The sequence below is a fragment of the Giraffa tippelskirchi genome, chromosome 5, assembly GCF_054371585.1.
Source record: "Giraffa tippelskirchi isolate mGirTip1 chromosome 5, T2T-mGirTip1v1.2.pri, whole genome shotgun sequence".
Classification (NCBI taxonomy): Eukaryota; Metazoa; Chordata; class Mammalia; order Artiodactyla; family Giraffidae; genus Giraffa; species Giraffa tippelskirchi.
Window position 1 is genome coordinate 97,391,061 of NC_137279.1, and position 22,225 is coordinate 97,413,285.

The window sequence follows — 22,225 nt, forward strand, 5'->3', positions numbered from 1 at the left end:
TGGAGTCTATTGGCTGACCTGGTGGGCCGGGCTTTGGTTTCCATCCGGGTAATTGGGTACCAGCACGCAGTACAGCGCCGTCGCTCAGGGGCAGCTCCCGCGAGGATTGGTTTCGAGGAGGAGGTTGATTGGTCGGGCTTGCAAGCCGGGCATTGATTGGTGCGGGCGGGCTACGGGGGCGGGTAAGAGGCGGCTGAAGCGAGGCTGGCGGGCCTCGGAGTGGTGCTGCTGGTGAGAGGCGGCTACGGCCCCGGGGGTGAGGTGCGAGGCAAAGCGCGCGACGGCTGACTTCAGGAGCGGTAAAGGCAGGGACCAGGAGCGAAGGTTTGGGGAGTCTGAGCCAGGAACACCACTGGCAACAAGAAGGCGGGGAATGTGGGTCTGAGAGAAAGAAGGTGTCCCTGGGCGAGACGAGGGTATGGGGCCCGGGAGCTAGCTTCTGAGCCTGGGGTGGTGAGGCGCTATGTGGGGGCAGCTTTCTCCCATCCCGGGGCTATTAACTGTTTTCAAAGAAAGTGCGCTTGTCCCAAGGTGGTCACAGCGGACCCTTGCACTGTGCGAGAGAGTTTGCCCCAAGCCAGTTACTATCAGTTTGCCTCATTTCCCAAAGCTTTTTCTTTAATGGTCTTCAGTATTTGTTTTTCCAGTTTCCCTCTTTAGTTTTTAATGCAGATAGAATCGTGGGTTTTGGCTCAAGACTCCTGTGTCACAGCTACTCGTTCCTCAGCTGAGAGAAATGGGTGGAGGCTTTTTTCACTCACTGGTTTAAAAATAAATGTAGCAAGAATGAGAAAATTGAGTGAGCTGCTTCAGTTCAACAAACCGATCACCATGTTTTAGGTACCTTGTAGGTTCTGGTTGTCAGAAGATACTGGAGTGATATATCAGATCCTGGCTCCCATGGAGTTCACTTTGTGTTTTGAAATGCATATCAGATAGTTATTAGCAACTGTTTTAATACAAATATCAGGAAATGTCAAAGTTAGCTTTTACGGAAAAACTCGTTGCCTGCCTACATTTCTCAACCTTGAAATGACCCACATGTCTACTCTTTATGTAGGAGCTATGATCTTAAGTTCTAGTCTCCTCCTTACATTCAACTTGAAGTAATAAAATCAAACACAAGTTAGCATTTAGTACTATAAAATTACTCTCATTTCCATCATATTTTCCACTTTTAATTTTTAAGAGAAACTTAACAATGTGAAAGGATATGTAAATTGTAAACAACTATACTTGATTAATATTAATCAAGTAGATATTCTTTGAGATATCAGCTGATATTTTAGCACAAACCTCATTTGTAGTATCTGAAGAGATGTTAGTAAAATTTAGGTTTTGTTTCAAATGGAAGTCACCCAGTAAATTCATCCATGTTACAAACATCCCCCCCCACCCCCTCCCAACAGATCATCAATATTCTGTCTCAGACACTACCATCTACCAGGTGCTCAAATGAGAAACATGATAGCCAGCTCCTTGGCTCACCCTCTGACTTTTCCATAAATCAGTTGCTGGATCTTGTGTATTCTTCCTTTGAAAGCTCTCTGAACCCTCTGTCTGCCTCTCTCCATCTCCATCATTGACACCTGGACTAGCCTCTCAATTGGTCTCCCTACACCGGCTGTTGCTGCCTTCAGTTCATTCTCACTACAGACATAGCCATTAATCAATGATTATAAGCAATGCAAGTGCTATAAAGGGATGTTTGGAGTACTGTGGAAACCCATAGCAATAAAACCCAACTTAGTACAGAGTCATACTAGGGTCATTCTGTCCTCTCTGAGACAGAGAAAAACATTTTGAGGTGTTCTAGAGACCCTTTGGAAAATCTCAAAGTAAATTAGAGGTCAGATGAACTTTATTTAGAATTACAACTTTGGGAAGTTTGTCAAAAATATCAAAAAGTTTTGAGACTTCCTTGTCAGTGGTTAAGACTCTGAGCTTCCAATGGCAGGGAGTGCTAGTTCCATCCCTGGTCTGGGAACTAGGATCCCATATGCCACTCCGTGTGGCCTAAAAGTAAAAAAAAAAAAAAAAATTAATATATCAAAAAGCTTTAAAACGCTTGGTCAAATACGATTATACGTGGAACGATACTTAGTCACCAAACCAAAATGACAATAAAAGATCTCAAAGGCAAATATAGAAATGTATTTCTGTTCCTCATATCTTCTTTTTCCTGAAAACATTTTTCTTTCCTCATATACTGCAGTGTTTCCCTTATTCTAGTAGCTTAAATTGCGTGTATTAATTAGAATTCTCAGCTCTTAAAACTCTAATTTTTAATGAAAACTAACAAGTAAGCAATTATTAACTTTTTTACATTAGCATTCTGTAGATTGGCAAGCTTATATATAGTATAGAAATACTTACATACTATTTATGCTTATAAATAGTACATAAATACTATTTATGGTTTCCAGAAAACATGTGCTTTTTAATAGAAAATGTCTTAGCATGGCACCAAACATATTAAATAGTTCTAAATATCTTTAGTTTCTTTGTAAAAGGAAATCTATATTCACTAATGCTACAGTATCTCATTTTATTTAGTAATTATCTATTCAGTAGACTTTCAGTATTTAACTTAATTTAGCAAAATGCTTAAATTTCAAATTACCAAAATATGGAGAGCATTTTGGATAGACATTCCCAAAACATAATTAGTCCAAAAGAGTTTACCTAAAGGCTCTTACTTCATTTACTTCCATTTACTTAAAAGTTTCATCATATCAAGTTATTTTCTTGCCAGCAAATTTTGCAACAGATTTAAGGTCTTGTTTGATTTCTAGTAAATCTAGGTACAATAAAAATATTATCCACTATGTTGATGATTCTAAAGAGATGTATATTATTAATTCAGCAAACTTAAGCTAATTTTAATACCAGATATTGATTCAGTATTGAGTATTTCCCAGATATTACCAGAGAATTGGCTTCACCTCTTGGTGGGTGTCAAGCCATAAAACCAAGTCAAAGACTGGGAGAAAAAGGATTTATTACTTGCAGCAAGTAAGGAGAACACTGAGGATCTGTCCCAAAACAGTGTCTCCTCAAATAGCAACACTGGTGGGTCTGTGTAAGGGCACAAAATATAGATATTTTATGCTGTTAATTCTGCATATTCATGAAGGGACTTGGGTGATTGAGAGTCCTAGCCTTAGTTGGTTGAAGTCAGGAGAGGCAGGAAAAGACATCATCCCTTAGGTGCCAGTTGATCTGGTGGTTCAGTGCTTCAGGCTAATCTTTAAGACTGAAACAGAACCTGGAGTTCTGTTAACAACTGATAACATTATCTTTGCTGTTGTTACTTCTCTTGCCTGATAAGCCATTGTTTTCTGGATTCTTTGTTCCCTTAAAATCTTTAGTTACTGTCATGAGACCTGTTCAAGGACAAGCATTGTGGCCAGGCTTAGATCACAAAATGACTTAGGCTAAAAATGGCTTCTCTACTGTCAAGAAAACCATGTCCAGGGACCTCTTATCCTATCTGCTTACAAGATCATGTGAAATTTCTGAGTATTTATATAGGTGTTTTAAATCCTTTAAGCCAATTATATAGAGTTCTTTTACAAATTAATTTTGGCAATGCAGCACATCCATAACACAGATACATAACAGACACCCTATAGTTTTCATTCCAAAATTTCAGTCATGAATCAGGGACAATAATATTAAACCCATCAGTTACAAGCAAATTCAAATTGAGTTTCTGGCAGATGGAACAAATCAGTCACCTTTTTAGATAGCTAAACCCTTTTTGCTAAATGGAGAAGATAGTTAAGATTTTGTCATTGACAAGTTCCAAATTACCTACACCCTTCCTGAAATTTGCATTTTATTTTTTAAATTGAAATGTAATTGATTTACAGTGTTAAGTTAGTTGCTGGTGTACAGCAAAGTGATTCTGCTATACATATATACATGTATTATTTTTCATATTTTCTATTATGGTTTATTACAAGATATTGAATATAGTTCCCTGTGCTATATAGTAGGATGTTGTTTATCTACTTTATATATATAGTAGTTTGTATGTGCTAATCCCAAACTCCTAATTTATCCCTTCTCCATTCCCTTTCCCCTTAGGTAACCATAGGTTTGTTTTCCATGTCTGTGAGTCTGCTTCTGTTTTGTAAATAAGTTCATTTGTGTCATATTTTAGATTCTACATGTAAGTGATATCATATGGTATTTGTCTTTCTGACTTATTTAGTATGATGATCTCTAAATCCATATGTGTTCCTGCAAATTACATTCTTTTTTATGGCTGAGTAATATTTGTGATAGAGTAATACTTGTACCACATCTTCTTTCACTACTACTCTGTCAATGGACATGTAGGTTGTTTCCATGTCTTGGCTAATGTGAATAGTGCTGCCATGAACATAGAGGTACGTGTATCTTTTTGAATATGGTTTTCTCAAATATATGCCCAGGAATGGGATTGCTGGATCATATGGTAGTTCTACTTTTAGTTTTTTTAAGGAACTCCCATTCTGTTCTCCATAGTGCCTATATCAATTTACATTCCCACCAACAGTGTAGGCAGGTTCCATTTTCTCTACACCTTCTCTAGCATTTATTGTTTGTAGACTTTTTGGTAATGGCCATTCTAACCAGTGTGAGATGATACCTCATTGTAGTTTTGATTTGCATTTCTCTAATAATTAACAATGTTGAGCATCTTTTCATGTGTTTTTTGATCATCTCTCATCTTTGGAGAAATGTCTATTTAGATCTTTTGCCCAGTTTTTGATAGGGTTGTTTTGTTTCTTTAATTGACCTGCATGAGCTGTTTGTGGTATAATCTGAAGTCAAGGAGCCTGATTCCTCCAGCTCTTTTTTTCTTTCTTAGAATTGCTTTGCCTATTCAGGGTCTTTTGTGTTTCCATAAAAATTTAAAAATTTTTTGCTGTTAATTCTGTGAAAAATGTCATTGGTAATTTGATAGGGATTGTATTGAATCTGTAGATTTCTTTGGGTAGTATACTCATTTTGACGATATTAATTTTTCCAATCCAAGAACACAGTATATCTTTTCATCTGTTTGTCATCTTTGATTTCTTTCATCAGCATTTTATAGTTTTCAGAATACAGGTCTTTTGCCTCCATGGATAGGTTTATTTCTAAGTATTGATATTTTATTCTTTTTGATGATAAATGAGATTGTCTCTTTAATTTCTCTTTCTAATCTTTCATGCTTCAGTCATGTCCGACTCTGCGATCCCATGGAGTGTAGCCCACCAGTCTTCTCTGTCCATGAAATTCTCCAGGCAAGAATACTCGAGTGGGTTGCCATGCCCTCCTCCGGGGGATCTTCCTGACCTAGGGAAGATCTCTTACATCTCCTGCATTGGCAGGCAGGTTCTTTACCACTAGTGCCACCTGGGAAGCCCCATAGGAATGCAAGAGTGTATTAATTTTTTATCTTGCAACTTTACCAGATTCATTGAGCTCTGGTAGTTTTCTGGTAGTATCTTTAGGATTTTCTGTGTATAATATCATGTCATCTGCAAACAGTAACAGTTCTTTTCTTTTCCAATTTGGATTCCTTTTATTTATTCTCTGATTGCCATGGCTAGGACTTCCAGAACTATGTTGAATAAAATTGGCAAGAGCAGACATCCCTTGTCTTGTTCCTAATCTCAGAGAAAATGCTTTCAGCTTTTCACCATTGAGTATGATGTTACCTGTGAGTTTGTCATATATAGCCTTTATTATGTTGACATAGGTTCCCTCCATGCCCTGTTTCTGGAGAGTTTTTTTAAATCATAAATTGGTATTGAATTTTTATCAAAAGCTTTTTCTGCATCTATTGAGGTGATCATATGATTTTTATTCTTCTATTTGTTAATGTGGTATATCACACTGATCAATTTGCAGATATTGAAACATCCTTGCATCTCTGGAATAAATCCCACTTGATCACGGTGTATGTTTTTTAATATATTGTAGGATTCACATGGTTACTATTTGAGAATTTTTGCATCTATGTTCATTAGTAATATTCACCTGTAATTTTCTTTTTTGGTGGTATCTTTATCTGGCTTTGGCATCAGGATGATGGTGGTGTCATAGAATGAGTTTGGAGTATTCCTTCCTCTGCAGTATTTTGGAATAGTTTCAAAAGGATAGGTGTTTAAATGTTTGATAGAATTTACTTGTGAAACTATCTGGTCCTGGACTTTCGTTTGTTAAAAGTTTTTAAATCACAGTTTCAATTTCAGTACTTGTGATTGGTCCGTTCTATTTTCTTCCTGGTTTTCTTTCCTTTCTTCCAAGAAAAGAGACTGTACCTTTCTAAGAATTTGACCTTTTCTTCTAGGGTTATCCATTTTATTGATGTAATAGTTGCTTGTAGTAGTCTCTTATGATCCTTTGTAGTTCTCTGGTATCAGTTTTTCATTTCTAATTTTATTGATTTGTGCCCTCTTTTTTCCTTGATGAGTCTGGCTAAAGATTTATCAATTTTATCTTTTCAGAGAACCAGCTTTTAGTTTCATTGATCTTTTTTGTTTTCTTCATCTCTATTTCATTTATTTCTGCTCTGACAATTATGATTTCTTCTACTAACTTTGGAATTTGTTTTTCTTTCTCTTGTTGCTTTAGTTGTAAGGTTAGGTTGTTTGAGATTTTTCTTGTCTCTTGAAGTAAGATTGTATTGCTGTAAACTTCTCTCAGAGCTGCTGCTGTGTCCCACGGGTTTTGGATCACTGTTTTCATTTTCATTTGTCTCCAGGTATTTTTTTATTTTGTCTTTGATTTCTTTAGTAATCCAGTGGTTGTTTAGTAACATATTGTTTAGCTTCCATGTTGTTTGTTTCTTACCTTTTTTTTATTCTTGTAGTTGACTTCTGATCTCATAGTGTTGTGATTGTTGTGGTTGGAAAAGATGCTTGATATAATTTGTTTACTATCATTACTCTCTATTGTCTAACTTTCTATGTTTGTAGCTTCTGTTCCTCAGCCTGCAAGATTGTAGCTTCTTGCTTCTGTTCTCTGTCCCCTTGTAGGTGAGGTTGGTCCAGGGGGCTTCTGCAGGCCTCCTGAAAGGAGAGACTGGTGCCTGCTCACTGGTGAGTGGAGCTGGGTCTTGTCCCTCTGGTAAGCAGGAGTGTGTTTAGAGGTGGCTGTGGGATCAGGACAACTTTAAGCAGCCTGTCTACTGATGTGTGGGGCTCTGTTCCCACCTTGTTAGTTTTGTTGTTGTTGTTGCGCTGGGTCTTCATTGCTGGGTCTTTTGTTGCTGCACACAGGCTACTCTTCGTTGCAGCACATGAGCTTCTCATTGCAGTGGCTTGTCTTGTTGCAGAGCATAGGCTTCAGTAGTTGCAGCATGTGAGATCAATGGTTGTGGCACATGGGCTTTTGTTGCTCCACGACATATGGAATCTTCTCAGACCAGGGATCCGTGGATCCCGGACCAAGGATCTGCCCTGCATTAGCAGGTGGATTCCTATCCTCTGTACCACCAGGGAGTCCCTGTTGGTTGTTTGACCTGAGACATCTCAGCACTGGAACCTGTAAGCTTTTGAGTGGGGCCATGTCTCAATGCCAAAATGGTGACCTCCTGGAGAGCTCACACTGAATATTCACTGGGGCCTCTGCCACCTGTTCTTGCCCCCACTGTGAGCCACAGCCAACCTCTGTCTCCCCAGGAGAACCTTCAAGACCTCCAAGTAGGTCTGGCCCAGGCGTCTATGGAGTCACTGCCCTGGGTCCCAACGCATGTAAAACCTTGTTATGTGCTCTCTAAGAGTAGAGTCTGTTTCCCCCAGTCCTGTGGCGCTCCTGCACTCAAGCCCCACTGCCCACAAAGCCAAATGCTTTGGGGACTCGTACTTCTGATGCCAGATCCCCAGGTTGAGGAGCCTGATGTGGGGCTCAGAACTCTCAATCCTGTGGGAGAACCTCTGCAATATAGTTATTTTCCAGTTTGTCAGTTGCCTGCCCAGTGAATATGGGATTTGATTAAATCGTGAAAGCGCCCCTCTGTCTTGTTGTGGTTTTTCTTGGATGTAGAATATCTTTTTTTTATTGGTTTAAGTCTTTTTTGTCAAAGATTGTTCAGCCGTTAGTTGTGATTTTGGTGTTTTCATGAAAGGAGGTAAGCTTAAGTCTTTCTACTCCACAATCTTATTCTCTTCAGTATCCAGTAGACATTTTAATGATGGCCATTTTGCACAGTGTTTGGTAGTATATCGTTGTAGTTTTGATTTGCATGAAATTTGTGTTTTAAAAAAATAGTCCAGGGAATTTCCTGGTGGTCTGCACTCCCAGTGCAGGGGGCCCAGGTTCAATCTCTGGGGACCATAGATTACACAAGCCACACAGTGCAGCAAAGAAAAAAAAAAAGATGGTCCAGATAAGAGCTCCTGGAAAAGACCAAATAGAATATTTGTGTCTCAAAGGCATAGGAAGAAAAACACAAGTTCCTCCTTGGAACACTTTGTTCCTTAAGGGCTAGATTTTTGTTTTTCAGTACTTGCAAGCCTCTTAATAAGTGAGGTTTTGTTGTTGTTTAGTCACTAAGTCATGTCCGACTCTTCATGAGCCTGTGGACTGTAGCCCACCAGGCTCCTCTGTCCATGGGATTTCCCAGGCAAGAATACCGGAGTGGTTGCCATTTCCTTCTCCAGGGGATCTTCCCGACCCAGGGATCGAACTCTCATCTCTTGAGTCTCTGGCATTGGCAGGCAGGTTTCTTTACCACTGGTGCCACCTGTGAGTTTTGTATTATTTCTGAAGGCCACACCTCTGGTCCTGTGAAGACTAGATTTTTAAAACAAGTGTTAGGGGAAGCACACTGACTGAAAACCGCCCACCCTGGCCAGGCACCATAGTAACTATTTGCATGAGTTATTTTATGACAGGAGGTCCTGGTAAGGAACACGGAACTCATAAGCCACCACTAACCAGAAGGGTTCGAGAAAGAACAAAAGGAGACACCATGTGTCCGACCACCTTCCATAATCCTTCTTGTTGGCACCCATCTTGGCTGAGCAATGCATGTGCCACCAGAAAGGACTCTGAGTCAGGATGATTGGCCAAAGACAACCTGAAAACTAATCCCATTGCCATAAAACCTGAGACTGTGAGCTATGTGGCAGAGCTGTTTTCCTGGGTTCCCTTACCCTACAGCCGTCTGCCCAGGAGCCCTTTCCAGTAATATTTCTTGCTTGGTTAGCACATGTGTCTGCTCAGACAGTTCATTTCCGAGTGTTAGACAGGAGCCCATTTTGGTGCCCTGGAAGGGGTCCCCCTTCCTGCAACACAAGGACAGTGGTTTTTAATTCCTCATAAAACTGAGTAGCCACCTCAGTGCAAGGACTGACATATGCATTCACTAATGCTGAAATTTTATGTTCCCTCATTTAGCTTGGGGGACAGAGACTCCACCCCCCCCCCCAGTAAAATTCCTGTCAGGTTCTAAATATCAGCTATGATCAGTTTAGCCATGCCAGTGGTCGCCCATCTTGGCAATCCATTTGCAAACACTTTTAAGGATTCTTTCTGGGTTTAAGAAATTATTTAACTATGGTCTATAGCCTCAGGTATCCCATTTCTTTTTCTTTTAATTGAAGTATAGTTGATTTACAATTCTGTGCCAGTCTCTGCTATACAGCAGAGTGACTCAGTTTTACACATATATATTTCTTTTTTAAATATTCTTTTCCATTATGGTTTCCTGTGCTATATATAGTAGGACCTTGTTGTTTATCCATTCTAAATGTTTGCATCTACCAACAGCAAATTCCCAGCTGGTCCCTCCTCCCCCTCCCCCTTGGCAATCACAAGTCTAATCTCTGTCTGTGAGTCTGTTTCTGTTTGTATAGGTTCATTTCTGCTGTGTTTTAGTTTCTACATATAAGTGTGACATTTGTCTTTCTCTGACTTCACTTGGTATGATAATCTCTAGTTGCATCCATGTTGCTGCAAATGACATTATTTTGTTGTTCTTTATGGCTAAGTAGTATTCCATTGTATATATATATGTCACATCTTCTTTTTCCATTCATCCATCAGTGGACGTCTAGGTTGTTTCCATGTCTTGGCTTTTGTGAGTAGAGCTGCTGTGAACATAGGGGTGCATGGATCTTTTTGAATTATAGTTTTGTCTGGATGTATGCCCAGGAGTGGGATTGCTGGGTCATATGATAACTCTGGTTTTCTGAGGAACCTCCTTACTGTTTTCCATAGTGGCTGTACCAACTTGCATTCCTCAGGTGGTCCCGTTTCTAAAGGTAACCATTTAATAGTGTCTCCAGAGTAGAAAGGCAAGTCAGAGAGAGGATTATTAGAATGAGTACTCAAAGATAGAGGGGAGCAGTTTTTAGATACCTATCATTAATCTTTCATTAGCCCTCTACAACAAATCTTTCAATGAGGCTATTTTGAAATTTTGAAGCCTTTTGAGGCTTCTGCATATCAGTTGAAATAGGTACTGTAGTTTAAGATGAAAGCCCTCTAAAATTTTAACTTGGAAGTTTTTCAATTCACAGGATCCAAAGCTTTAAAAAGCTAGCCCTGTACAAATATTTCTCCCTGCTAACCTAATTTTTAAAAGAGAAAAATTCTTTCCACTATTTCTAGTAGACCCTGCAGGCAGAGTTTCAGGAGACTGCCAGCTTTTAACTGCATTCAGAAAATCAGTTTTGGAATGCCAAAAAGAGAACCCAGTCTTGGCCATTTCAGGGTGGGGTTTCCTTTAATTTTGAGTTAAGTATTTGCGAGCACACATAAACCCAGCTGGTATCCCCATAGGTGATCCCCGTCTGTCTGCACGGGAGTTTGGCCTTCGAGGCACAGTTTCCCATTATTAACTTGGCAGCCTAATTCAGATATGAGATACAATCTGAGCAACATTATAAGGGCAGTATAGTGGATCGAATGTGTGCTGCTTCTAAGTCTAGCTCCCCAAGAATGTTATGCTTTATGGTTTGGGCAGGTATTTCTGCCAGTGAGGAGGTTTGGTCAATGCATGGTGCAGATACACAGTGCACAGTGGAGAGGAGAGAGAAGGCCAAAGGGCAGAGAAAATTTTTTTAATGTTTAAATTATCCTCGACTTGCCTTAGAATGTGAATTTTTATTTCATCACATGTAATTTGTTAAAGTGAAAAACAGAATGGTTGTAAGTGTATTGATGGGCTAAGGAGTAAGACTGTGAAGATAGAAGTGACATGTGACAGAGCAAGGATACTTAAGAAAGCACATCCTGTTCCCCTAGTACAAGTAGTATTAGAATATAAGGCTATGGCGATGGTAGGCAGAGATTAGGTTATAAAGAACCTTTCATACCACTGAGCTTACATGTAGGCAAGAGAGTTGCTGAAGAATAAGAGGAAGTGTATTCATTCAAAGATTATTATTGACCAAATACTTATTGAGTGGCTACTATGTGCTAAGTACTGAGGAACAAAATAAAACCAAAAAATTCCTACCTCTGGGGAGTTAACTTTCCAGTGGGGAAACAATCAAAATGAACACCTTGCAGGTCATTATAATGACTGGCTTTTAATCATAATGAAATGGAAAACCATGGAAGGATTTGCACAGATGAATAACACTTTCTCACTTACTCCAGCTGTTGTATTGGGAATAAATTGGATGATGATAAAAAGCAGGGAGGTAATTAAGCTTTTTAATAATCTAGACAAGAGATAATGGTGGTTTTGAGCAGATGGTGGTCATAGCAATGGAGAGGTTAAAAAGTGGTCAGATTCTGGATAATCAATGTAAAACTAATAGGATTTGCTTCCAGGATATATGTGCTGTTTGAGGGGAAGAAGAGTAAGATTTTTAGCTTGAGGAACTGAAAAGAATGAAGTTGCCACTAACTGATAGGGCAAAGAAGAAAGGAGTGAGATCCGGAGTGCTTAGCAAACTTGCATTTGCTAAGTTTGAGATACCTATTAAACATCAAATGGAGATACTTCATAAGCAGTTGGATGTACAAACCTGGAGTTCAGGAGAACAGTCCCCACTAGATCTATGAATTTGGGAGTTAAACATCAGCAAATAGATGGGGTTTAAAGCCAATACAGAATGATTCTTGAATAAAGAGGGCAAAGAACAGAGCCCTGAGTCACTCCAGTGTTTAGAGGTTAAAAAATGGAGCAAGAACCAACAAAGGAGACTGATGGAGCAGCCAGAAAGGGAGAAGGAAAACCAGGAAACAGTACTGTGAAGCCACGTGAAGAAAGTGTCAGAGAAGAGGGAGTCACCAGCTGTGCCAGAGTCTGGTGGTGGGGGAGGTAAAGGGAGGACTGAGGCTTGATCATTGGATTTAGCAAATCCAAATCACTGGTGACCGTCACTAGAGCAGCAAGAGTGAATTCAAGAAGAGAAATCTAGCGCAGAAACATTGACACTGAGTTTTCTTGGAAAAGGAAGGAAAGAAATAAGTAGTATTTGGAGGAATAAGTGGAATTGAGAAAGAATTTTAAGAAATAATAGCATGTTTGTCTTCTCGTGGAACGATTCAGTAGAGAGGAAAACATTAATGATGCAGGAAAAGGAAGGAGAGCAGCACTTACATGAAAGACTCAGTGCTAGAGCCAGGACAGTTCATCGATGACCACAGGAGAGAAGACAAAAAATATTTAGGAGGTGGAGGTGGATGGATCAGTTTAGTTAATATTTTCTCCAAATGCTTTACTTTCTCAGTGAAATAGGAAGCAGACATCAGTTGAGAGGGAGAATGAAGAAGGAAGCACTAGAAGTTTGAGAAGAGATGGTATAAAATAATTGGGAGGGTGATAAAGTATTGATACATGAAATAAATAAATAGAGTGAGGGACATATTAAGATATGCTTTGTAAGAAAATGAAGATACAGTGTCAGAGAGAGACTAATAGCAAGAAGACGGTTACAGTGGTCTAAATGAGATTTGATGAGCAATCAGTTCAGGTACAGTGTTGGGGTCATTAGCATATAGATAGTAGTTCAGGCTTCAAGTTTGGATAAAATTGCCCAAAGAGAGCAGAGTGACAATAGCAATGGATAGAGGCCACTGGAAGACAAGCTCAAAACTCAGAAGACTCCTCCAGACAAATAGAAACCATGGGAAAGAGGGAACAGAGGTGAGATTAGATAAGGCTTATATATGCCATCTAGGTTAATTACCTGGAAAGTTCTAGTTTTGATGAAGGCATGGGAGAGAATCCCCGTTTACTGTTAGTTGAGGAGTAAGTAGAAATAAGGAGTACAGAGAATAAATAGACCACACTTCCAAGAAAGAGAAGTAGAAGTAGCAAAACCTAAACCTGGGCCTGGAATGCCATTCCTTTCAGAGACAACAGCGTCTGGAAAGGCCAGGAGGCATAGAAGTGCACATGTAAGGAATTTTAAATAGTTTGATATGAAATGTAAATTTTTTAAAATATTTGATTCAGTGAATTTCTTGTTCCTTTGTCTTTTAAAGCTGATCAATATGTAGTTCTCTTTGCAGGGGTTGAGAAGGTAGTAGCACTCCTCTATTTAGTCATATGTGTATGTGTCCCTCAGCTTACTTTTTGAAAAAATACTCTGTGACCTTTCACATGAAGTACACCTTGAGACTGCTCAAGCTCTTGAAATGGGAGATTAGGCTGTAGTATTCTTTGTAATATTGTAATGTGTTCCATTCTCTCTGACGTAAAAGTTGTATGAAAGCTCTTTTCTCTTCATTTGCTTATTTCAGGAGGCAGCCAAAAATGTCCACTGAACGGACTTGTTGGACAAGTTTGTCCACTATTCAAAAAATAGCACTGGGCCTTGGGATCCCTGCCGGTGCAACAGTTGCCTATATCCTATACCGCAGATATAGGGAAAGCAGAGGTATGTGAATCCATGGCTGTACATACCAAAATGGTTAGACTCTGTTCTGGCATTGTTAACTTGAAACTTCTTTCAGGTTGTCATTTGTTGGGATGTAATTGGCTCTCTGTGAGGGACCTTTGAAACAAAGTTTTTCTTTTCTATGTTAATGTGAAGCTAGTCTGTGAAATAAAGAACTCATTTTATAATTCTGTTGATTTGTTCCCTTCAGCAACACCAGCACTGTAAGGGATTCTGCTAACTGTTGGGTCCAGTTTCTCCACAGGCTTGACCTAGAGAGTAAGACTTAGAAAAATGATTTGTGTATAAACAAGGGAAGTTCCGAGCCTAGTGGACTCCTCAGGCAACTTCTGGCCTTAATTCTTCTCCAGGAGTCATGTCTTGGGAGAAGTAGTTTGCCCAGAATCCAATGGCTTTTCCCATTTTAACATTTGAAAATGGTATCCCAGAGAGAATGCCCATCTGGTCTTGCAGGACCTTTTAGTTCTCACTCAGATGCTGCTTCTCCTTCTCTTTATGATTGAAATCCTCAGTTTATCTTTTACATCAGTGTCTCTTTGACAGCTTTGATTCAGGGGAGGGAAGTAATAGCTTTGGGTATTGTCTAAGTCTGATCTGATGATCTGTGCAGAAGAACGGCTGACATTTGTTGGGGAAGAGGACATCGAGATAGAGATGCGAGTTCCCCAGGAAGCTGTAAAGCTCATCATTGGCCGGCAAGGAGCCAATATTAAACAAGTAAGTGTGTGAGCAGGCAACAGCTTTCCCAGGGATTGATTTCTGCTGCCCATCCTCTGCCCCCATTCTGTAAAACCCACTTACACTATGTATATTTTAAACAACAACAACAACAAAAAAGGAAGTTTCTAGCAGCTATTTTCCTTCCGGAGATGAGTCCTTCTACTCCTTACAGAATGGGTGACTTAGCTTGAAATGGGGATTTTTAATTGTATGGTTCTCATCCTGGTATAGTTTGAATCATTCCTTTCTACTATGGAATTACGAACTGTTATTAATTGGCAGTAATAAATTAATTGCTCCCTGATTCTTTTTACCATCTTCCATTATTCAGTTGGAATGTCAAGAAAACAAAATAATTGATTCTTTAATCCAAATTTGGGGAAAGACCAGTCTAAACACAGAGAAACTGTTTTGGATTAACTGCTGTTTAGGGTTACCGTTGTCTCTCCTTCCATAAGTACATGTAATTGAGGACTGCTTATAGCACCCGATTTCACTGATTACTGTGTCCAGTTCCATCCACCTCCAGGGTTAGGTTTAGAGTATCCTTAGCTGACCCAGGTGAGAGCTCTTCCAGAACATACTGCCACGTATCCTTTTCTCTGCAGCTAAGAAAGAAGACAGGTGCTCGGATCGATGTGGACACGGAGGATATAGGAGATGAGCGGGTGCTGCTTATCAGTGGTTTTCCTGTTCAGGTGTGCAAGGCCAAAGCAGCAATTCATCAGATCCTGACAGAGAATACCCCAGTGTCTGAGCAGCTATCAGTTCCCCAGAGATCTGTGGGCAGAATCATAGGTACCACTGGACAGCTTTCTCTGCTGTTTCCTCTTTTGTTTCCCTTTGCCTTTCTTTCACACCTTCCGAAGGGTTTTTCCTGGCCTACTTCCCCTTCACCTTGCTGAGGAAAAAAAGACAGGAAATTGAGACCAGAGCTTTACTTTTTTATAGAGCCAGTGGTAGAACAAAACTCATTACCTCAAGAAGTTGTAAGAGAACGTCCCTGGTGGTTCAGTGGTTAAAAATTTGCCTTCTAATGCAGGGAACATGTGTTCGATCCCTGGTCAGGGAACTAAGATCCTAAAAGCCTCAGGGAAGCTAAGCCTGTGTGCCACAACTGGAGAGATGCCTGCATGCTACAGCTAAGACCCAACGCAGCCAAAAATAAATAATAAAAAATTTTTTAAAGTATGATCTGAACCTTACAAATAGGTTCCACAAGGGTTCAGGTAAATGTATTTACCTCATAGTAGACTTTTAAAGGGAAGCTAAGGATGCTCATTTTATCCTAAATCTCTCAAGACCGTGCTCTAGAAAGCACCTTTCATGCCTTCCCCTAGAGCATTCCTCATGCTGCTGTGAGAGGCAGAGAAATGTCCTGTCCTTGGTCCAGTGGTTTCATGTAGAATACCTTCTAATGAAGTGAGGATGTGAAGTCTGCTCAGTGGCCAGAAGATGAAAGTGACATGACCACATTAACTTAGCCAGTGTGTAAAATTTAAATAAAATGTATAGAGCAAATAATCTAGTACCCCCCTTATTATAGTAAGGATTTCAGTAGCTCCTGTTTTCCATTCACTATCCTACACTCTGTTTAGTTTGAAAATGAGCCCTGACTCTCCCCTCGTAGTGTATACAAGATAGTGGCATTGCTAGTAGTAGTAGAGAAAAGGACAGGGTTTTATGTATTATTCAATACAGGGAGAGGCGGCGAGACAATTCGTTCTATCTGTAAGGCCTCAGGAGCCAAAATAACCTGTGACAAAGAATCAGAAGGGACATTGCTACTATCAAGACTTATAAAAATCTCAGGAACACAGAAGGAAGTGGCAGCAGCTAAGGCAAGTAGCTAACCTGAATTGTATCTGAGAGTGAGAAGAACCCTTTACTCCATCCTGGATCAGTATCTGACCATGTAGATATCATCCCTTCTCTTATTTTCCACAGCATTTGATACTGGAGAAAGTTTCAGAAGATGAAGAACTTAGAAAGAGAATTGCTCATTCTGCAGAAACCAGAGTTCCACGGAAGCAGCCAATCAGCGTAAGAAGAGAGGAAGTGACAGAGCCAGGTGGAGCCAGAGAGCCAGCTTTATGGAAAAACACTGGCACTAGCTTAAAACAGGCGGCACCTCTGGCAGTTCCTCCCCACAAAGGAGATGGTGATGTGGCTGTTGTAGGACCAGAAGAGGGTTCCTGGGAGAAACCTAATGATGACAGCTTTCAGAGGTCTGGTGTCCAGACCAGTCCAGAGATGTCCATGTTTGAAAGTATGTAACAAAGGGGAAACCCCTTAGCCGTATGGAAGATAGAAATACTGGCTATGTGTGGATGCTCAGTTGTGTCTGACTGTTTGCAACCCCATGGACTGTTGCCTGCCAGTCTCCTCTGTTCATGGGATCTCCCAGGAAGAATACTTTAGCAGGTTGCCATTTCCTTCTCCAGGGTATCTTCCCAACCCAGGGATCGAGCCCTCTGCCAATCCTGCATTGGCAGGTGGGTTCTTTACCACTGCTCCCTGGGAAGCCAGAAATACTGGCTTAGATAACCCAGAATAAGGAAACAATAAAAAATAATGTCTATTTTCTTGACTACATTTACAGTTCTTTAATTACAGATGGGACTTTCTGGTAATATTTTCCTTGGGTTAATACTGAACACAAATTTTTTTCTGAATACAAACCAGCTAATAATTAGAGAACAATATAGAAATATGCTCGTTCACAGGAAACTGGTCTGCGAGTAATACATCAAATAATTGAATTACATGGTATTCTTTCTTCAAACATATACAAATAAGTAAAATACTTTTGAGTCCAATATTTTTTCCTGTCTCATTACTGTTCTTAAAAATCTTTACCATTCAAGAAGAATGAAAAGGCTGTGGGCTTTTTCTTCTATACATAGGTACTGGGATGGGGAGGGAAGACCAGTGTCCTTAAAAGGTTCATAGATGTGTCCAGAGTCTGTAATGAGTCAGTGGTGGAATACAATCTGCAGCAGGCCCACATCTGTCCATGTATCTTCTCCCTGGTCTGCTGCAGCTAGCATATTGGGATTTCACTTCATTATAATTGGTGCTGATTTGAATACATGGCAGATGACAAAGAATGTGAATGAACTCTAATTACTCAATTACATAGAAAGGAACAGAACATAGCTTATAGTACCTTTCCTTCAGGATGTTCTTGTATGATTCATCCAGTTGTCCCTCCAGCCATTTTTAAATGGTATTAGCCACTTGGTTTGTACCTTTCACCCCACCGATGCAATCTTCCCATTTCAATCAGAGATGATTCTGATAATGGCCATCATATTAGATAATAATGATTCTGTAGCTTAACTTGCTTATGCCTGTGGTTAGTTCCCAGTCCGGACTTCAGTTTCCATGCTGATGAATTCCTAGAAGTCTATGTCTCTGCCTCTGAACATCCTAACCACTTCTGGATCCAAATCATTGGCTCCCGCAGCCTGCAACTGGATAAGCTTGTCAGAGAGATGACCCAGCACTACGAAAATAGTCTGGTGAGTTGCTGTAGGAACAGGGCTGGGGTTTGATGAAAGGGGGACATATCTTTTTCATTGTGATGTATTCTTTTCCCTTTGCTGTGGAGCAATGGCTTGTTCTTTGTTCCTTCTGGTATTCATTTTTTTAGCCCATCCCTTCCTAACTCTGCCCTCTCCTGACTCCTCATTTCCTTGCGTAGCCTGAAGACTTGACTGTACATGTAGGAGACATTGTCGCAGCACCTTTACCTACAAATGGTTCCTGGTATCGAGCCCGGGTCCTTGGTACCTTGGAGAATGGGAACCTGGACCTTTACTTTGTTGACTTTGGAGATAATGGAGATTGCCCACTGAGGGACCTCAGGGTGCTCAGGTCAGTGTGGAGTCAGGCTGGAGTCTCATCTGTTGACTCAGTCCTGGCCATAGGGTGGTGAGCTGTTGGCACTTCTCACTGGGGAGGGTAGGGGTGGGGGTTGGAAGAGAACCTCTTTACAGGGATCAGATAAGTATCTTCTGCTGCTGGGTTAATTGGTGCTGTCTAGAAGCAAGGAATATAAGAAGGCCCTCCTAGCACTCGGATTCTAATTTCAGTTTCTTTCACTTTAGGAGTGACTTCCTAAGCCTTCCATTTCAAGCAATAGAGTGTAGTCTGGCACGGATTGCCCCCTCAGGTAAATTGGTCCTATTACCTATTGACTCTGCATCCAAATAGAATAACTTTTATAGAGCATGTGGTGGGGATTCTCACATTCCCAGGCTTTTTGAGTTCTGGGGGCTCAGGCGCCTTTTCATAATCAGTGCCAGACAGCAACAGCCAGAAACCTGCCTGGCAGTCAGATATGGGTACCTTCTGAAGTAGACAGAGGTTAATTCCAGCTTCCCTCCAGGGCATAATCCCACCCCCGTCAGCACTGACCCCTTCTTAGGCTCTGTCTACAAATTTTTTTAACCAGGTGAACAATGGGAAGAGGAAGCTTTGGATGAGTTTGACAGACTCACTCACTGTGCTGACTGGAAGCCCCTGGTGGCCAAGATCTCTAGCTATGTCCAATCTGGGATCTCAACTTGGCCCAAGATCTATTTATATGATACTAGCAACGGGAAGGTAAGACTGAAGTTCACTCGTTGCTCACTGTCTCTTCAGTATACTTATAGGCTCATCTTCTTTTCCTTTCCCAGAAATCCTTATTTGATGATAGTCCTGCCTCATAAGATCCTGCTTAACTGACCACCAAAGGAATTTTTTAAAGTATCAACCCCAGCTCTTCTCCCCTTCCTTTGATTTGCCCTTCTTTGAACACCCAAGAAGCCTTTTCATTTCTTTTCTCAGAAACTTGATATTGGGCTAGAATTAGTTCGTAAAGGATACGCAGTTGAGCTCGCAGAAGACATGGAAGAAAACAGAGCTGTCCCAGTAATGTTGGATGACCTGGTAAGTGAGCCATTATCGTCATTTGGGGTGCTGCTTTGGGACAAACCTTGTGCCTCGAGACAGGAGGGTTTCTAGTCATGCATGCAGTTTGTAGAGCACTCTTAAGGACTCGAGTTGCTTCACTAGTTGATCAAGGGAAGCATTGTGTCCCTCAGCAGCCACACCAGACTGTGAGCAAAATGATGGGGTGGCTTCTCCTTTTCCACCAGCCAAACACATTCTTCCTTTTTCTCCTGTTTCATGCCCTCAGGCCACAGAAACAGATGTCTCACTGAGCATGCTCACTGAGACCAAGAAGAGCCCTGGAGAGATAGCAAACACCCTGTCCTGCCTCAGTTTATCAGGTACAAACAGCATTTGCTCCCTCGAGCATCTCTGGAAGTTACCAATTCTTAGCCTCTCCAAACTAGGAAAGTTGTGTCAAGATTTATCTCCTAACCAGAGTGGTCATTGAACACCAAAAAGCCTATTTTTTTCTCTGATTCTCAATGGCAGTGCCTGCTACAGTAGGGCAGTATCTAACTTTACCCTCATGTCTGAATAGAAGCTGCCTCTATGTCTGGTGATGACAATCTTGAAGATGACTACTTACTCTGAAGTCACCTTCAGTTGCCTTGGCCATCTGCTTTGCTGTGAGTAGAACTGTCCTCTATCTGTAGCAACCAGAGAGTAATGAGGGTGACCACAGGGTCTTGCCTCTTCCCTGTAGCCCATCTTATTACTACTTCTTTGCAGCTGCCTTCCTGCAGCTTTACTTTCAGTTTGAGCCCTTCCAAGATTTTTGTGTCTCTTTGTGTTTGTCTTTGGCAGGTTTGGCATAAGACTTGGTGCCTGGAGAGAAGAGCCTGTAATAGAGATCTATGCAGTTCTTCCTTTGTTATATACATGACCTGGCTTGCCGTGAACCAAATGCATTTTCTTCTTCCACTGGACTACCAGAGAGCATGTGGGATGGAGGGAGACAGACACATGCCCCTAACTTCACCACTACCCCTTGTGCCCTGTGTAGTGTGAGTACTGCCACACGACTTTCAGGCTGCTTAGTATCCAGCTTGTTCCCCTCTGCCAGTTCATAATGCACGGCACTGCTAGGCAGTGTCCTCTTTGAGGCTGGGAAACAGCCAGGGTTTGGTTATTGGAAGTGATGATTCTGCAGACTGACTCACCGCATCAGCTGACTCTGGTTAAGGGGAAATCTTTTGAGTGGTAAACTCAAAAATTGCAGTTAAGTCAGGCAGCAAAGGCAAAAATCAGCATAATTATATTAAAAGCCTCAGGAAGTGAGAAGAGAATACTGCCTCCCAGCCTCAACTGCTGATATGTTATTGGAGACAAGATTTTTGTAACAGTGCTCCAGCTATTTCCCGGTAAACTTTGGTTAAAATACAAGTAGACAAGGAGAAAGGTAACTCAGGAAATATTGCTATATTGCTGGTATAGTATCTATATCAATATATGTATACACACAGAGCCATAGAGAACTTGTAGAGCTGTTTAGATCATTTGGGGTGTTCTTTGCTGAATAAAGTTCTTACGAAAGTTATCTAAAACTAAATGCTGGTTGAATCACAAGGTGGCAATAAGCCTGTGGGTATCTGCTGTACTGAAATCTGGTAAAATTGCCTAACACCTCACACCACCTATGAAACAGCTGTCCCTCTCATGTGCAGATCATATTCTTTCCTTAAAGCGACTTCAGAATTAATCATTCACTAAAACCTCACCTAAAAGAGGTAGATTAGAATTATAGAAGCCTGGGTTCTAGGAATAGATCTTTGCTGTGAACTTACAGAGCCTGTTTCCTTACATAGCATCTCTCCATTTCTGACAGTATTGTGAGGATCCAGTGAGAACTGTGAAGGTGTTTGAAAGTGGATGGGAGAATAACAGTAAATTAACTTTTTTTTTTGTTTTAAAGATCAGCAAGGTAAAGTAGAAGACTTAAAACTAGTATATAAGACTGTCCTTTGCAGGACTTTTTAATCTAGGAATTAATGAAGTCTACCCATATACTACATGGCAACTATATTTTCCCAGAAACACAATTTTCAAATTTTATTGTCTCAGAAAAACCTCAGTACCAGTTAGCAGAAAGACTTCAGTGAAGGAGCACCTCTGTGTAGCTTGGGTAGTCCCACAGGAATCAGTGAAAGCGCGCCGTTGATGTGATATTTCAGACCTTGGCTGCACTTGCTGCTCACTGCAGCAGGCCTGGCCCTGGAGTTGGAGCTGCTCTACGACAGGATCGTGGGGCCAGTTAGTCCCCAGTTTCCTCAGCCTTTACTCTTTATTTTTAATTTTATTTAATTGAAGTATAGTTGATTTACAATGTTGTGACAATCTCTGCTGTACAGCAAAGTGACTCAGTTATACACATATAGACATTCTTTAATTTTTGTATTCTTTTCCGTTATGGTTTATCCCAGGATATTGAGTATAATTCCCTGTGCCATATAGTAGGACCTTGTTGTTTATCAGCCTTTACTCTAAAAAGAGGTTTCCTGATATAAATTGTTCATAGGACTTCTCTGAAAAATGAGTGGTGTGTCATTCTTAGCTGCAGTTTGTTACTGTGTATGAAACTCTTTTCCTTTAATATGGCTTTTAAGACCTTTTAACCCATTCTGACGGCCCTATTCTTAACCCATTCTGATGGCCCTATTCTTAACAACACTCTACTTTTGCAGCCTCCTGGAATGTTCCTGCCCTTAAATTAGTGC

General features: G+C 40.7%; 1 protein-coding gene across 13 annotated transcripts; it reads left to right on the forward strand.

The window, feature by feature from the left end:
* Positions 1-23: 23 nt before the first annotated feature.
* On the forward strand, positions 24-21,048 carry TDRKH (tudor and KH domain containing). Of its 13 annotated transcripts, none has more exons than XM_081490856.1 (15): positions 210-453; positions 13,301-13,344; positions 13,690-13,826; positions 14,458-14,564; positions 15,176-15,365; positions 16,269-16,408; positions 16,515-16,836; positions 17,931-18,091; positions 18,274-18,446; positions 18,680-18,744; positions 19,027-19,178; positions 19,404-19,505; positions 19,756-19,849; positions 20,050-20,137; positions 20,316-21,048. In XM_081490856.1, coding segments are annotated over exons 2-14 (1,698 nt in total). In that variant the 5' UTR covers positions 210-453; positions 13,301-13,342; the 3' UTR covers positions 20,103-20,137; positions 20,316-21,048. The 13 variants fall into 13 exon arrangements, with proteins under 13 accessions (XP_081346979.1, XP_081346978.1, XP_081346982.1 ...); XM_081490846.1 differs by having other exon boundaries at positions 210-416; XM_081490854.1 differs by having other exon boundaries at positions 210-324.
* Positions 21,049-22,225: the final 1,177 nt, after the last annotated feature.